At 42.1% G+C, this 18,158-nt stretch overlaps 1 protein-coding gene across 1 annotated transcript in view; it reads right to left on the bottom strand.

Annotated features, from left to right (window-relative positions):
- The window catches only part of KIF5C (kinesin family member 5C), an 83,844-nt gene that overhangs the window by 10,474 nt on the left and 55,212 nt on the right, over positions 1–18,158 (bottom strand). The window contains exons 12-22 of the mRNA XM_080400069.1: positions 17,661–17,836; positions 15,473–15,541; positions 11,508–11,714; positions 10,360–10,506; positions 7,753–7,941; positions 5,462–5,579; positions 4,157–4,233; positions 2,661–2,770; positions 1,736–1,837; positions 1,062–1,122; positions 230–301 (exon numbers count right to left, since the gene is read on the bottom strand). Coding sequence (XP_080256195.1) covers positions 230–301; positions 1,062–1,122; positions 1,736–1,837; positions 2,661–2,770; positions 4,157–4,233; positions 5,462–5,579; positions 7,753–7,941; positions 10,360–10,506; positions 11,508–11,714; positions 15,473–15,541; positions 17,661–17,836 — 1,328 coding nt within the window. The remainder of the gene's footprint in view (positions 1–229; positions 302–1,061; positions 1,123–1,735; positions 1,838–2,660; positions 2,771–4,156; positions 4,234–5,461; positions 5,580–7,752; positions 7,942–10,359; positions 10,507–11,507; positions 11,715–15,472; positions 15,542–17,660; positions 17,837–18,158) is intronic.

Here is an 18,158-nt window from a genome sequence, read left to right as displayed (position 1 = left end):
AATTTTGTAATTGAATTGGATTGATTCATTTTGTTTAACCACCAAGACTTGTCCGTAACAAATTAGGACCAAATAAAATCTAATAAACATTGGAACAGTTTTAATCTTATTACTCACTTATTGAAAAAGATAACATCCCATTTGCACCAACATGCACTGAAGGCTTCCCACAGATCACAAACATACCGCAAAAAAGATGAGACTTTGGTTTAAAAGAGTGCAGTCTTACTTTTTTAACGCGGGTGGTAAGATCTTGGACAAATAATTTGCGCAGGTTATGAAGCGTCTGAAGTTCTCTCGCCTGGAATAAAAAAAATATATAAAAAGCAGAAACCACTAAGACACTACTGTAGATAGTCTGGTGTAAAAATCCTCCTCAGATTTGAGTCAATACCATCGCTTTGTTGTGATTTACATATGGAGCTGTACCTGCCGGCAGGCACGTGCAGCTCACAGGAAGGCAGTGCTCGCGCTGTCCCCCACTGAAGAGCTCTTGCACCCCCCAGGGTGCTCACCACGCCAAAGCCACTTCGGAAAAGACGTCGACTCTGCCTTAGGGCATGGGGAAACAACAGCAAAAAGCTGAAGTCTCACAAACCGGCCATGGTTACACACATCTAGCGATGTGCAAGAACTCTGGATTCACTCTCTAGCAAACACACTAGCCTGCTCCAAATGCTCGCTCACAGGCACTTAAGATGTTTAAGCAAGCAAGCAAGCAAGCTGTTACACTGGTCAGGTTCGAGGCAGGCGTGTAGCACTTCATTGTAGCTGCACTATTCAGCACGCTGGTTATTTCAGGTGATTTGAAGGAACAAGGACAGCAAAACAAAGAGTACCAGTAAACTTATCGATAATAGCTTATTCACAGGGGGGCAACAAGAATAGTATTTATTCTTAAATTTTAAAATTCAGTTTCATGATTTGGCAAAATGCACAAATGTAGCCTGTTATGATCTAAAGTGATCACTTCCTTGGGCACAGGTACAAGTGTTTGGTAACACATCGGTGATGAAGACCTGGGGGAAAAAAAAGCTCAATAAAGTGTAACTAAGACATACCACTGTTTCCTCCAGCCCCTTAAGATCTTCTCTTGCTTGTTCCCTTTTATCATTAAGCAGTCTAGAAAGATCACATTAAACACAAATAAAAAATGTTGAAGCCATGTAACACAGAACAGACTCAATCAAGATTCAGTTTGATTAGAACATCTGCAGATGCGAGCAAATCTCTGCAGCTGTAATTATGCTGTCAACTGTCCCAGATATGCAGCTCTCACGTGGAACGGCTGAGCCACCATCTCCATTTTTTGTGCCCACACATGAAATCTCCAGGAAAGGGTTTTACTCTGACATCTGTTTTATTACTTAAAAAACAAAACAACAAAAAACCCCACCAAAAGACAATCACCCCAAACCCCCAACTTCTTTCTTGTTTATTTTTGCTGTGCATTAAGGAATGAGGCGTTTAACACTTGCTGAGCTATTTTATAAAATCAGAGCTCTCAAAAAATCTTTTTTTGGCAAGTATCAAACCCACTATTGAAAAGCCTATGATATAAAACTATGGAGTAATTGGTAATCACTTATTAGTACTGCATGTTGGCTTTGTTACTGAAATGATACCTTCAGTGTGACTATTTCAACACAAAAGCCTCTCACTAGCACACGCTGCCTGTGGACACGTTAAGAGGCACTATGTTCAAGGACACCAGATGAGAAAACTGTTGACTTACATGAGCTTTTCCAGTTTCATTTCTCTTTCCTGGTCCTCAATTTTTAATTTATCATAATCAGCAGTCAGTTTCTCCTGTTCCAGTTGCAGCTTCTGATTCATACTAGAATGCAAAAGGAAAAGTCAGTACAGCTTAGTCCCAAATCCCATCAACAAGGGTGAGTAAATGTCCACAAACAAAGCAGAGGACAGCAGGAAGCAAAGCTGTAACTACTGAGAAATTCTGAAAGAAATTACGCATAAAGAATCTGCAGAACAATATTTTAAAATATTGGAAAACTAAATTCAGTGGCTTGCATCCTTTCTTTTAAAGGACACAAACTCTTGCAAGCTTTCTGTTCTGCTTCATCATGTTTCTCATTCCCCTATTATTTATTAGTATCTGGCCATACAATAAATATGATGAAAGAATGAACAATACAACAGGATTGCCTAGATTTTGTGAACACTGACAAAAAGAAGTGTACAGGAGCAACGAACTCCCCTTCAGTGCTGGAGTATGTGACTAACAGAGTTACATTGCTGTGTCAGGAAGAAATATTAAGGGTGGAAAAATGGGACATATTCACCTAGACTCTCAGAAAGTCTGTGGCAGGACTGTAAGAGGCTCTCAAAACCTTTGTCTTGTACAATCTGTTCTCCTCCAAGCTTCTCTTACCTACTGACCTGCAGGTGTAACATTACCCCTTCTTTTTCCTCTCTATAATTTTATAGACCTGTTAGAGCTCCACAATAAAGAACTAGGCACTGTAATCCACTGTGAAAAACAATTAGAGGGTTGGCTGTTGCATGTAAGGTCACTACTTTCTGTAAGACACTGAAATCTAGAGATATCAATTAAAACTAAGAAAACCAACCCCAAAACATCCCTACAGCGTCCCAGAACAGGACAGGAATAGAGAAAGCAAAGGCGTGAGTGAACGTACTCTCTGATTTCATCAATTATTTTCTGCTTCTCTTCAATTTCATCCCTCAGCCTGGACAGCTGCTTCTGGTGGGCTTCCCTGTGACTCTCCATCTGCTGCTCCAGTGCCTTCTGCAGGGTGCAAAAACCAGAGCCATACATGAAACAGAAATCAAGTAGCGCACAGCCCAGCTTCCTTCTTACGTGTCAGCTACAATGACCTATCTTTCCGGATTTGAGTGAAGCTTATGGAATCAGGCTAATTCAGGAATCTGCCTGGTATAGCTTGATGATTACAGAACTGTGCATCTCCTCCTCAAAGCACTTAATTCAGACAGTTTTTAGCAACAGATGTACACCAATTTCCACTCATTTTCTTGCAAGAACTGCCGCATGTGAAAGCCAGGGTCTTAGCCGATCAAGTTCCAGGAATGACATTGGTTTTACCAGTCTTCTATGATTCCACCTGTTTATACATGTACAGCTATACCTGTGACAGAAGTAAAACCCAAAACACCCTCCCACCCTTGAGAACTGTTTACCGACAGACCTGTTACTTAAATTCTAGGTTTAGATATATCTCAAGTAGTAAGAAAAACTCGATGCATCTCTTGAGCTTGTTAATCAAAGATTGGCTTTTTTTCTTCTAACTGTAAGGAATAACTGTGCAACTGTTTTTAATAACTTTAATATATGTAACATTTTTAATACAAAATAACTTCTTATAATGGAGGTAAAAGTTCTGAAGCTGATGAACCTCCATCACTACCCTTGTATAACTACATCGTTCCTTTTCTGCAGTTTGCAACCACATCAGTAACCCAACTCATGCATTACTGCCTAGCATTTATTTGCATTCCAAAAGAAGAAAACACCAGAAAACAGGTTTATATTTCATTATTATTTCTAGGAGATAGTCAGAGTTCTTGCCAAATTATTTGGGAAAGTGACCTTTTTTTTAATCAATTTTTTTGGTACCAAATTTGTATTAACCTTAGTAGCATGATTCCTTACTTTGCAAATTGACTTTCAGCAGAGTTCCACCAGCAGAAAATTAGAGTAACATAGAGGTGAATCAATATCATTTTTTAATCATATATAACCAAACTGTTCTCAGCTATGGACACAATACACTGGGGTTTATATTTTGGTTCTCCGTTGGTGTGATTTGAGGAACCCAGGCATTTCCAATTGAGTGAACACAGTCCACTGAACCTCGCTACTCTTGGAAGTTGGTACAGCTTACAAACTGGTCTCAGAAGACACACACCTCAGATGTTCAGACTGTAATTTACTTTTTTCCATCATCTGATCAACAACCTCAATACTAGCAAGTTCTCTTAATTCCACATTGCAAAGGTCGCTTAATTACATGAGGTCAGGTTTTCTAACAGAGGCTGGAAGCATTTTCCAAAAGCACACAACGTTGTACAGGAAGACAAAATTACACCCTAATTATCAGCTTAATGAACGATCTCACTGAGAAACGCCCTCTAAAATTGCAGCATGCCATACTACCTTCATCTCCTCTGCATCCTGAAGCCGGGTCAGATGCTCCTTCTCCTTATCCTTGAAACTGACTTCATGCATTTTTTCTGTTTAAAGTTGGGAGACAGTTGAGAATTAGCCACAAGTTCCAGGACACGCTACGTCCAGCCATTTAAATAAACCCAACAGTTCCTCTTTTTGCAGAAAGCAGCAGGATCAGGGGAGGCAGCTTTGGAGGGGCAGAAACAGGCCATGGTTTGCAGTACCCAAGCTGTGACAATACTGCCCAAACCCCCTTTTCCTTCTGCTAACAGGCCCCACTGTCTTCAGCCCACCCAGCACCTTTCCAAGCAACCCTTGTCTCCTTTTAATGCTACTTATCACAGTCCTCCTCCTCCTCCTATCCCTTCACTTTCTACGGGGAAATGGTGCCTCCAGAACCAGGCCATTTCTTATGAGTGGGGTAGGAACATCAGGAGATGGAATAAAAATTCCATTATGGAAATGCAGAGAATTCTATTCTAAAAATGCAGGAGATGTTTAAAAAACAAACAACAACAAAAAAACCCAACAACAAAAAACAAAGTCTTGTCACCACCTGCTACTCCTAGAGTCAGAGAAGATCCCTTGTACAGAAATCCAGAATAATGTTAAGGCTACTACGTCACATCGTAATTTTAAATAAACCAGGAGCATAGCAATGCTACAAGACCTGCTTTTGATACACATTTTCCACAGTAAATCAGAAGGGGAAAAAACAGCAATTCTGAAAATGAAGTCAGCTGGATCCTATATAGGAGCTAGGAAAGATACACCTTTTACTTGACCCTAAGGAAAGTAGCTTCCTTTTGGAAGGGCATTTAGCGGTGGGACAACTGAAATTAGATGAATATCCAAGAATTTTACAGAACAGTGATTTAGCAAGATTGATCGGTGCTGTTTGGCTAAAGTATTTGTTGGGGTTTTTTTATTTCTCACATCATGAAAGCTCAAGGTGAAGCTTGTCAAAGTTCTTGATTCCTTTGAAAAATTATGTTTCTCTGTATTTTGTGAATGGACTAGGCTGAAAGGGATAATGAAAAATTATGTTTCTCTGTATTTTGTGAATGGACTAGGCTGAAAGGGATAATCCTGGTTTCATCTGAAGTGTAATGTACTACAAGGAAGTGCAACATGTTAAATATCCCGAATCACAATTTTAGGTCTTCACCGCAAAATACTAAGCAGACAATAAAATGTTTTAAGACTACCATACGCATGATAATGCAGCCAACACCAAATTTTCTAAGGTAGAGTTGGTAAAAGAAGTGATGACTGCAAGACCCAGTGTTATACCTTGAGCACGTAACTTGGCAAGTTCTTCATTGAGAGAGTCTTGTGACTCTTCCAGCTGCCTTCTCTTCTGCTCCATATTTTGCATGTAGTCTGTGAGGGACTTGATCTTTGCTTCATGCTTTAAAGACAAGGGGAATAGCAATAAGATGTGAGTACCACAGCTTGTTACTGAGGAATTCAGGTACTGTCCTACATAAGGAGGAAAAATAGACCGTTCTCCACATGCAGAGCTGATGACTAGGAGAAACCACAGCGAAGGATCCGAGGAGGAGCTAACAGATCAAAACAGACTGCATTTTTAAAGGTCACACGTTAGCCCGAGACATATGCTGAACAGTGCAGGTAGTAACTCCAAAACATCCTTGGAAGCTCATAACTTGGTGTTAAACAAACAGTAGCAGCTTTCTATAACCAGTGGAACAGTGGTCTTCTGAGGTGGCTTCCTGGATGCTTCAACCTGCAGAAGCTCAGATTGACTTTCCCCAGCCATCCTGATGATTTGTTTCTTGCTAACATCCTTTTGAACTAGAAAGTTTATGTTTACACAGAAAATAGTGAAAACATCAAAAATGGAACGAATATCTTCTAACTTGGGGATAAAATTAAGCTGCTGTCTGGGAATCATTACATCCTATCAATAAGGCCACTGAAGCACCTGTGGGTTCACCTCAGCAGAGAGGGGCCGAGACCTTTACAGCAGCCTCAACGCGGAGCTCGGGCTTAGAGAGACATCATCCTTAGCAGGAACTAAAATAGTTCAGACCCTCCCGGCCCCGAGGTCTCCAGGATGGGAAAGGTGCACACCTGAGCTGCACGCTTCGGGCAGCGAATCCTCCAGTGGCCTCCTAAACCTAATAAGAAATTTGGCCAGCTCTCAGCTTGGCTCCAAATGTCCTGGCTGCAAAGCGGAGACCCTTGGCATGGCACGCAGCAGTGGCGCACCGTTTTATGGCTCAGCTTAACACGGACAGGCCTCAATCTGCACTTTGACGTTAGAACCTCCAAAAGGCCAAGGCAAGGTGACTACCTGCTTACGAGCATTTCTTCTTGGTTCCTTCACCACACAAACATACAGTACTTGGATAAACGTCTCAAAATCCTAAACCTCCAGTCTCCTGTCTGGAAATAGGCACGGAGGAGAACAGCTAGGTCAGGCTTGTGACAAGCTCTGAGCATCAAAGCTCTCTGTGATTCCTGTGTGGCTGCGGTGTAAGAGGACAAATACTAAGCCCACAGAACCTGCCGGGCTGCCTTTCATGCCTTCGCTGGGTCAGCATAGGCCACCAGCAGGGCTGAAAAGGGCTGTCCCACCACCCACTGCTGAGGCTTTTATTCCCAGCAATGTGTTCCAGCTCCTCCTGCCAGCAGAAGCACGCACACAGCTGCCTTGCAAGTCAGGCCTTAATCTGCTTTACTACTGCAGATTCCTCAGGAAAGGGAGCCCTGCAGGCTGGCGGGGTGACTCCCTGCAGTGGCTGTGCCAGCCCAGGGTCTGCTTTAGGACAAGATAAAAAGTACAGTTTTTACTTCACATTTTTGGATAACCAATACCCTCAGACTCCAGCCTCCCTGTAATATTATGCACGCTTCCCAGTACAGCTTTATTAAGTAGAACTTTAAAGACATTCTGCTGCAGGACAAGGGGCTACCCTTGCCCCAGGTTTTCTTAGACTAAGCGGTAGCAAATGAAATACAGTTAATTGTATCATCTCCTCCCCTTCACATGTCTGCTTCAAAGCAGTTGAGCACGCCAAAGCAGTCAGTCCCCTTCCCTGCAGCAAGCATCACTGCTTGCAACTGCCACCCACTGTGAAGCCCTCCTACCATCTGGATTTCTGTCTTAGGTAGTAACGTTTTCCATAACGTATTACGTTGTATATTGCTGCCTGGTTATCTTGCTAGCACACTAACAGACCAGATATGTTGGGGGTCTCCAGATGTTTTGCTAGCGAGCCATACTGCCTCCTTTCTCAGGTTGCTTTTAAAGTGAAGGTAAAAGATCCAAATTCACACTGAGAAAATCACTCCGAGGAGGATTCTCAGTATTATGTCATAGAACAGTTTTTGAGAACTACAGCAGGACACTATATTGCCACTGAATGTGCTGAAAAAAACACTGAGAGGAAGGAATGGGAGAAGAGAGAAACCCAACAAAACAGACATGAGAAACACACTCTGCTCCCTTAAGCCTCATTTCTTGCTCCCAGCACACGCGTTGCATTTCATGAGGAAGGAGGCTGAGAAAGTCATCAAACCTTGCTGCAACGGGCTGAGGGAAGGGACAAACGTACTTGTGAAATGAGGAGCTGGCAAGCCGCGAGCTCCCTCTCGCTGGCGTTCATCTTCCTGTTGGAGTCTATCTGGGCGCTCTCGAGCTGCTTGCTGCGGTTCACCAGAGACTTCACCTCCGACTTCATCTTGCTGATATAAAGCCGTGCCATGGTGAACTCCTCCTCAATCACCCCATTCACATCTGCCAACTAAACACACACAGAAAAGATCGCAATCTTGAAGGTGTGGTTCTTGCAGGTAAGTCAACGCAAAGCAATCATCCTGCTGTGAAACTCTTGTCTAGAGCTAGGAAGCCTCTGTGAAAGCACATCAACCCTCAAGGAGTACCCATGGACCTTCTGGTCACCTTTAAAAATGTTATACCACACTGCTTCTTACAATCTTCACGAATAAGCCTCAAAAGAGAGAAATTAAGACTTGCGCTCACAGTGTGCTTCATCAATTTAGTGGTTCAACGTCTGAAGTAACCAAGCCCACCATCATGGCAAGAGCATATTTTGGAGAAACCCTCTCACATCACCAGCATGGGAAATGTTCCTTCTTTCAAACTGCTAAAAGTTGAAGAGCATTTTCAAAGTACTCCTTAAATGAGTCTCCTCTTGAAGGGTTGTGCTACCTACTTCAACAAGGAGCTGTAAGACAAACATGGGTCTGGAAATCTCACCTGGCAAGAGAAAATGGCTCTTGTCTCTAAATATTAGCATAATTCTATTTATACATCATTTCCTTCCCTGGTTTACTGTGGTGCCTTTTATTTGTATGTCTTTCTCTTCATGACTTTTCTTCAACTACTTATTTCACGTAACCCAAGGATGAGCTGCAAAGGTTCTCCTTGAGCGAGCACGTGGCTAACAACTTCATCTAATTTTCGCCTTTTGCCCAGCACCGCCAAGGGGAAGGCAACATGTGCTGTATCTCCTCCCAACAGCCTAAAAAACGTGATTGCTTCCAAAACTCTCAGTCTGGTCTGAAATTAGACACACTTTGAGAAGATGCTAATTGCCAACAAATTGGAAATTATTCTTCTAAAAGCTTCTCAATCTGGCCTTATTTACACTGACAGCTGTCCTGTAAAATGCTGACATCTTAGTTACTATAAAAATTTGTATCAAACGGCCTCTGCCTCCATTTTCAGAGTGCCTCTTCTAGTTCCTATTACAGTGGCCACCAGAGGTTGCTGTAACATCTAGCAAAGTCTGGTCTTGTGGTCCTGGCATCTGCATAGCCCCATCAGACAGCAGGGATCATGTCCTCTGCAGTAAGAGCAGGCTAGAGCATCTCCTGGTCTAAGGGGGCTTTAGCAGGATACCATCAACTGTCAGAGATAACTCAAAGCATTGCAGCCACATGTACTCACTTTAGCTTTGAATGGTCAGGAATGTTCATAGCTCAAAAGCTGAGAAGTGAATTAAAGCAAGAAAACAGAGTGCTTTGCACAGAATTTAGATACACCCTGAAAAGTAATTCCTTACCCAGTTTTAGCAATTATTCTTTTTCATGTGGTTTTAAATGGACAGATAAGATGGCGTTAACATCACCAGGAAGATTTTCCAGGCCATGAAAAGTTTCCATCAGAGATGTGAGCAACTTCACAATGATCATACAAATATCTCCCTTGAGACTTAGCATTTTGCTCATCTCCAACACAAGTGTGACAAAGTGAGTAGCTACCTCCTTGCCCTTATCTGTAAACCCAAGAGCCAGACCGAAGGCAAACTTCAAAGCAAAGCTGGCCAAAATTTGCACCATCTCCAGGTGTGTTCAGATACCAAGGTTTCTGCCACTTCAACCACCTTCACTCCCATTCTTACCTTCTCTCTTCAAAGGAATAAGATCCTCTGCAATTTTTCTTCTGTAAAGGACATTAGTCATTACACAAAAGTTCAGCTGGTCTTACTGTCGTGTAATTATTTATGTGGTATCTAGCACAAATTTATCAGTGCTGGGAATCAGCCAGTTTAAAGCACCTTGTGTCCAGAAACACAACATGAAAGCATGGGCTCTTTGCTGAAGCCAGCCACTGTTGAAAGGTAATAAACACCAGAATGCAGAAATCAGAATTTCCCTGCAGAACTTTTCATTTGGGTGCCCTGGACAGCCGTCAGTGCAGACCTCTGCCTTGGAGAACTGTTCACCTTCAGCTACACAACAGTTTTAGGACAAACTTCAAACAAAAAGATAGCCTCCCAGAAGCCAAATCTCACCCATAAAGATTCTGCAGATTCTAGGAATAGTGGCTCACGCTAGCTAATGAAGGAATAGGGCTATGTGTGTATTGTTTTGGGGGGAACAGAGTATCCCCCAATTAATAAATGCATCAACATCCAGATGGGCAGCATTAGTCTGGCCCCAAACACTGAGCTGGGAATAGAAGTGGTAATTGTGTGCACAAACACCCACCATCTCTGACTCAGACAAAGATCTCTTCGGTATTTTACTCTGTGCTGGAGCCAGGGGTTTTAAACACAGCAACAGCAGCGCCCTTGGAGAAGGACATATTCCACGTCAAGTATTCTTCTATTGCGGGGGGTGGGGGGTGAGGTGGGGGGCAGGGCACGGGCAAGCAATAAAGATATTAATTAATAAATAAATACATAAACCCTTACTGTTTTAACATCATTAGTCCCAATGATTCCTCCAATCTCTCCCAGGTCCTTCAGCAGCAAGTTCAAGATTTCGGTAGCTCTCTTCTTCTGATGGTTACTGAGCTCCTGCAACTGGCCCAGCTCCCTCTGGGTCGCCGTCAGGGCACTCTGAAAAGGTTTAAAAGCAAAAGTTACCCTCCCCTGAGCGTACTGGGCACCAATTCTTCTGTGATATTTAGGTTACACAGTATTGTCTTGCATTTTCCTGAACATGCCTACTGGCTCAATGCACGGACACGTACCATTCCACCTTGCCATAATCCACTTTCACAATGCACTTGCTAACAAGGCTACTTTAGATCTATTAAATGTAGTAAATCCGGTAAGAATCTTATCTACGTAATACACATCAAGGAAGGTTAATCACAGAGAAACAGGTATAGAAGGATATAAAATTCAATTTTTTCAAGTGGATTTCATAGTAATCTCTTTTACTGAAGTAGGTAACAAAGTCTTCCATGAAAAAAGAACTGTTAACAACAGCTCCCTTATTTGTGTAATGAATTAAGGAACAAGGATGTCTTAAACTAGTAAGCCAATCTTGACTTTTCTCTAGTCAGCCCTTTTCCTAAAGATCAGTACACATCTGAAAAAGCTGATTTTTTTTATTTTATTGATTCCTTCCTTGGGATCCCCTGAGTCTAAACAAAATCCCTGCTCCGCAGCACAGAGTCCAGAGAAACACAAAAGGTAGCAATTTGTATAAAGCAGATTTTCACATCTTTCTTGGCATAATACAGTTTTTAAATAACCAAAACACAGAATGGCCAGTTCTCACAGGCAGTTCAGCTGCTGCTAGGGAGTGCAAAATACACAGGTTGCAAGAGAGCCACAACCTGCCATCAGCTTCCACAGACCAGTTTCTGAATTACCTTAATGTTACCTTTTAATTAAGATAGGAGAGGGTAGCACCAGCAAATACAGATCTCTTCAGAGCTTCCCTGCCACTCCAGTTTTTAAACTACTTAACAACGTACTTGGAAGCATCTGAAAGATCCCTGCAATGGCACAGGCTAGCAGTTTTCTGGGAGCCCCTATGGAAATCTTTAGGGGAGGTGCAGAGTTAGGGGGTGAGGAGGGAACTGGCACTATGAACCGCTTGCTCTTACACTCTTCTGTGCCAGCTCATCAGCCAGCTGCTCGTTGGCCCTTGTTTTGTCCTCCACTTCTTGGGATTTCTGGTCATAATTGACAGCTAATTCTTCCAGGGCTTGAAGGACCTCTTTCACTTCATCTTTCGCTGCTTCATTCTCAATCTGGAGACGGGTCAGCTCCTCTTGAATCTTCTCATAATCTCTCCTAGTGGAGGCCAAAAGCTGGAAACCAGGTATCACAGAAGTGTTAAGTCACCCCAAAAACTCATTCAAAAGACAACATTGAAAAGGGCAAAACCAGAGAAAAAGAGAAAGTGTGAGCACACAAGCATGTGTGCTGTGAGAGAAAGCAGGAGAGAAGAAATGCTGCTACTCTACCAGAAACAGCATCACTTTCAGCATGAATGTATTTGAAGGAAGCAAAAAAGGCTCTGAACTTCAATGAAAAGAAAGACTTAATCAAATCCATTATGACACAAGACCGAGCATTGTAGCTCCAAAAAAAATTTTCTCCCTCAATCCAATGCTGCAGCTACAACCAAAAAAATATCACAAAATAAAATATTTAAACACAGACTCATCTTTGAACAGAACCAAGTAAAAGGGCTCTCTGAGGCAGCCTCAAAGGTCTTGTGGCATTAGAGAAGTATTTTGATAAGCAAACCTACAATGATTATTTTTAGTTAACATCTGAAGCATGATGCTGAAGACAGATTAGCTGCTCATATTTGTGAGGCAAAGTATTAACTGAAGAAGAAAATATAGGCTTCAAACATACTCCTGAGTATTTCAAATTTGTAAAACTTATCACATTTACTCTCTGCATGCCACTAAGAGAGATGCTGAAGGTTCAGTGACAGTGACTGATTGCAAGAGGTCAGTGGCATAGCCCTCTCCCTTGCACAACCCCATCTTCCTTCAGGTGTTAAAAATCTCGAAAATTCAGCTATCGAGTTCCTAGCACAAACCCAGGCTCAACAGCAGTCGTATGCTGCAGAATGATGTGAAAATAAAGGTGCCACATAACATCTATTACTAATACTGTAGTTTCAAGAATAGTAACAAGATCAAGACTTAACATTGCATAAAACCATAAAATACGGAACAGTAATGTATAGAACCGGTGCATGTGATGCAAGAAGGCATTCATGCTCATCCTAACGTTTGGCAAAGTTTGGACATTCACTCACAGAACTCACTTAATTCCAAGCCCTCCTATACATGGATTTGTATAATTTTACTGGCCTGCAGCTTTCTCAGACAGCAGAACAAACTCTGCATTACTGAAGTGCGCTGGGTGGCCTTGTTCTGCCTCATCCCACCACTGCCCGCTGGCTCCCAGGCCGTGAAGAGGTCGAGTGTGAGACCCCAGGCAAAACAGAAACACCTTTCTAAAAATGAACCACCTGAAAGAATAATGTCAGAGAAGACATTGCGGTTTTTTGGCTCAGAGTGCTAATGGAAAATAGGAAACCAACCAGGCAGCTCCAGACACTGGCACGTGCCCAAAGTGGCGGAGCGAGGATTCAGATGTAAGGGAAATTTATCTCACTGATAATGCTGCAGCCTCAGAAGTGCACTCACATTACAGAAAAACCCACTGAATTGCCAAAGCCAGATGGCATGTAAATATTTAAACAACAAAATAGCTTAAAATAATCTTTCTCCTAAACACAGATGGAACTATTATTTACATTTACTTAAGAAATTTTCTGTGTGAATATTACTGTGACTTCAAGTAAAAGGAACTGTTATATAGCACCTAGAGCATAAACACAGCTCCCCAGAAGATTCTTGTTGATGTAATGTGGAAAAAGTATACCTAGATTTTAAAAGGCTATTAATAACACATATTGTTATAGCATATGTATATATGTTATATACATATATACGTATCTATATACACATATATATACATACATATGATCAGTATAACATACTGATCAGTTGTAAACAAAGGGAAGGAGACAACTCTGCAGTGCACAGCGGATCTGCTCACAGCACGTGAGATGCAAGGCTGGAAGATTCAGAATCCCCCCCAAAACACACGCCCTAGGAAATAGCCAGTGGTGAAAGGGTACCAAAAGACACCAGTATCAGCACAACGCCATCTGTGGCAGGCCTTAGATTTATAACTAACCTGCTAGCTTAATCGAGCAGAAAAAAGTCCTCTGGTTAATTAGAGGGAAGCAGAGTGAGGCAGCTGCGCTGCAGCTAAATGTATCACAGTGCTAATCACAGCCCTAAGAAGGACCAGGTACATCACTCCGGCAGTGCAGGTGAGGCTTACATGTGGAAGACAAAACGTGCAAAAATTAATTCCCTTAAAGAAGAAAAAAAAATTGCATTAGCTTTCAAAGCTTTTTCAAAGCTAGTAAGATAGACAAGCTTCTCAGATGAAGCAGCTAAACCTTCTGAACAAGCGGTGCAGCACCAGCTGCAGAGGCTTCTATAAGTCAGCAGAGCTAGACCAAAACACGTGCAAAAACGGGGGAAAGTGGTCTGTAAGGCAAAGATTAGAGACCACTGAAAACTTGATGCATCTTCCAGATGTGATATTGAGTATGGAACACAGAGCGTGGGGAATAAACCAGCATACAGCAGGCTCTAAGATATCTAACACCAAGAAAGAAATGCACATCACCCAAAAAATTAGGCACAAGAAGGACTGAGGGGAAAAGAAGCTTTAGATGAGAACACTGATGTAAAAAAGATGGGAGAAATGAGATGGTGTAAATAACACACATCAGATAATAATGTTGCTAAGGATGCATAAAACTCTGTTATATTCGTATAGCCACAGACACGGGTAGCACGCAATACGAAGTAATCAGAAGAAAGTTGTGGCAAGTGAATGATGAGCTTAATCACAAAGTAAAATAAAGCTGGTAATTCCACCAGTGAGGATAGCTCCCCAAAGGCGGCAGCTAAGTAACGAGCGATGAGTAACAGATGCTTTCATATGTTTTTCTCTCCCTGTTTTAAGGGGCTACACCTTGGAAACCCTTTCTGAGGGCTTAGATAAGGATTGAGACACAGACAGAATAACTTTGCAATGACAAGAGAGGTCAATAAAGCAGCCAGCATAATGCTGTGCCCCAGTGAAGTGGCTCAGGCAGCTGGGAGAGGTGCTCTCCTAGAGCATCACAGCAGTGTTCTGTGCAAAGAGAGACCAATGTTTGGAACACTAACGATGGGTGAACTCCCACATTGGATTATATATTCTCGGTCTGAATGGTCCTCCAGTTTCCCATCGTTCAAAAACCAGCCAAAAAAAACATCTTCTAAGAAATACTACTACAGCAACATCTGGGCAACTTGGTGATTTGGTGTTATTGCCAGATTTTGGATCTTCAAAACCTCTCATAAACAAATGACAGATAAGGAAATTACTTCACTGGAAGTTTAGCTATCATATTCCCTATCTAAAAAACAAAAAACATTCATTTTACAGACAGAAATAAAATGTTTGAAGTGAGCAATCCAAGATTTTGAAGAAAACCTATGGTGGCACCAATAACCATTTTTTCAGACTCACAGATTTCCCTCAGTACTGTCTCTAACAAAATAATGAACATCCGTAATTTATTACCAGGAGTAATTTTTATACTGTCAGACCAAGAAATTTGTACGCACAGTCCACAGTGTCTGGATACATGGAAGAGTACAAAAATATATTAAAAATATGTTTGAAGTCAATAACACTGGCCACGCTCCTACCCTGGTACCTCCAGGATCACTTCCCAGCAGAATGGCATGCTACTATAAGGAGTTATCAAGGCTTAATGCTCTTCTGAGGATATTATGAAAACTGAAGTTTAAACCTAGCTGTCAGAGTTTTCTCTTACTTACTGAATTTTAGCAAGTTAATATGAACAACAACAACTATGTCAGAATCATTAAATGAGGAGCTCATAAGCAAAATGCAAGGTTTTTTTCATTTGTGAGTTTTTTGGTGGGTTTTGGGTTTAGTTTTTTACCTCCTCTTGATCCAACATTTGTTGCTTTAGTTTTTCAGCCAACTGGCTCTGCTGGTTGATTTCATCATCCTGCAATGAAACGGGGTGGGAGAATTTTAGTTTCTTATCACACTTCTTGTTTGGTCACCTTTCTAGAAAAGAAGGGAGAATAATGCCATAACAAACCTTATGCACATTTGAGTGGTATGAGAGAAAAATATACATACACAGAGCTACACAGTCAGAGCAATGCATACGTGCAGTTGGCTCTGGTATATACCTCAGCAGGGGTGTTCCTGACAGCAAACAAGACACTGATGTGGTCAGAGTTGCACCACACAACTCGCAGGAGACGTTGCCAACAGATGTGATATTTTATAGATGTACAAATACATACACACCCTCGCTCCCTTGCTCTCTCTTACTCTGACCCCGAATTTCAGCCGAAGAGATCACTAAAGACAGCTTTATTAACCAACTACAACTTACAGCTAGCTTTGAACTGCATTAATGAAAAAGGAAGCTCAAATCACAATACAGCACCTGGAGCCCTCAACTGCAGAATTTGTATTTTCCTACTCCACCACAGCCCTTGAAGAAAATACTGGCAGGCAATGCACTGCCAGGCATCCTATTTTACTGGCATTTCAACTTCCTTGTTAAGAAAACATCCTCGTGGGTAGGAACTGAGCTTAAATGCAGAAGAGAAAGGATGAGGACTGCACTGTAAGAGTCCTTCCTCCAAAGGCCCCAGGAGGCACACCAAGCACAGCCCCGGGCTGAGCCCACCGCTGTTCTCCTGACGGATATCCTTCTCCAAAGAACGCACCAAAGACAAACGGTTGCTTTTTACTCTGTCAGAGTGAACTGGTATTTTGTGTTTCACTGACAGGAATGCTAACAGGTTGACTCCTGATAACAAACACAGCTATCAGGTAGAATATATCACACCGTTTCCTAATATTAAAATAGGCCCAGGTATAACATAAGAAGGGTTTACACTGTAACAAGTTACAAACGGTGGTATTTTGGTTTGGGAATCAAATAAGTTTTCATTTTCTATAGTACTGGAGTAACACACCAAATGATGCTTCCCATGTTTTCTGGGGTAAAACCCAAACCTGCTGCCAGTTCCCTCAAAAATAATTCAGTGGGCTTTGCTACTTTACATGAGAGAACGTGAAGGAACGATGGACTTTTCTTTTTCTTATCAATATGTAACATCTAGAGACTGCTACCAGGAATGTATTCTCTATCACAGAAATCCAGTAATTTCTTAAGAACCATAACTGCTAGTTTGGAAGCCATTAACACACTGCTGCGTGCAACCAGACTGTGCAGAGAGACCATGTGCACGTCAGACTCAGGGGTTACACACAGCGATCCCCTCCCTCCCTCCGTATTCATACACAGCCAAACTTCCATGTTAACATACAAGGAGCTTTTTTTCCATGATATTTTCCTGCTAATTACAATCTAAAGTTAATATCAAATTCTGATTCATAATTAAAGCTACCCTGAAAACTTTTTCTAGATAGCCTTGCACGCTGTTCTCACCCGTAATGGCTAACAGGTTTAATAAACCTTTTTTTCCCCACTTTTTATCTTCATGCAAGCCAAAGCTATTAATGGTAAATGCTCAGTAAATGTATTGCTGATCGCTTTAAGTGCCAATGATGTACTTCAAGCTGTGTAAATAAATAAATAAATAAATAAATAAATAGAACAGCTGCCTGCATGCCAGGCAGTGCTCATAGCTAGAGCAACATTAACAGAAGAGACCCAAGGGATGGTTATGTATTTTCCTTAGAAGTCAAATACACAATGAATATATCAAAAATATTAAGATATAGTCTCCCTTTTCTCCCTTTTTTTCTTTCTCCTGAGACTCCAAGATGATGTTACAGTTTGCTGAGGAATTTTACAAAAATCACTGAAGAAAAGGAGTACTGAAAAGCTTGTCCTGAGCCCTTAAAATTAAAGGGAAAGCTGGCCCCGGTTCCACAGCGAATGCCCCACAACACTCTGCAGAGGGCGCAGAGGCAGACAGCTGATGCAATGGATCAGCCTTTACGCAGTGATGGTGTTTTGAACTTTGGGTTATTTCCCAGTTCGTGGTGCTCAAGACATACGGAGAGACACCCACCCATTTTAAAGGCTTAGTTTTCCATTTACACCCAACAAACGGAGTCAAACCAAATGTTCACACCTTATCATCCAGCTGCCTGTAGAGACTGGCAATCTCCTCGTCATATTTCTGCTTCTCCTCTGTCGAGATGCTGGCGACAACCGGCGTGATGTTGTCAATAATGGGCGTGTTATCACAAGGCTCCAGGTTCTTCTGGTCCTTCGCGCTGATCTGTTCATCTTCAGGCACAGCTTCTCCTGCAGGCATACAAGCCACGGTCATTCCAATCCAAGAGATAGGGTTGCCCAAACCCATGGACACCTGGGAAGGTCCTTCACAGCTGGTGAGACTCAGCAAAGCCAAGAAGGCCTGTATCCGTATCCAGCTGTGTGAGGCAGGCAGCCGCCATGCATGCAAAGGACAGGCAGAAGTAGGTGTGGAAGGATGGCTGTCCTCGTTAGGAGGATGACCTCCACGGTAAGAAACACAAACACACAAAATGCAGCAACACTTCAAGTGGCTGCCACTAAAATTACCAAACTCCCGGCTCCCTGCTCACTCCAGCCCTCTATAGATTGG

The sequence above is a fragment of the Falco punctatus genome (genome assembly GCF_963210335.1).
Source record: "Falco punctatus genome assembly, chromosome: 8".
NCBI lineage: Eukaryota > Metazoa > Chordata > Aves > Falconiformes > Falconidae > Falco > Falco punctatus.
This window is presented reverse-complemented; position numbering and strand designations above follow the sequence as displayed.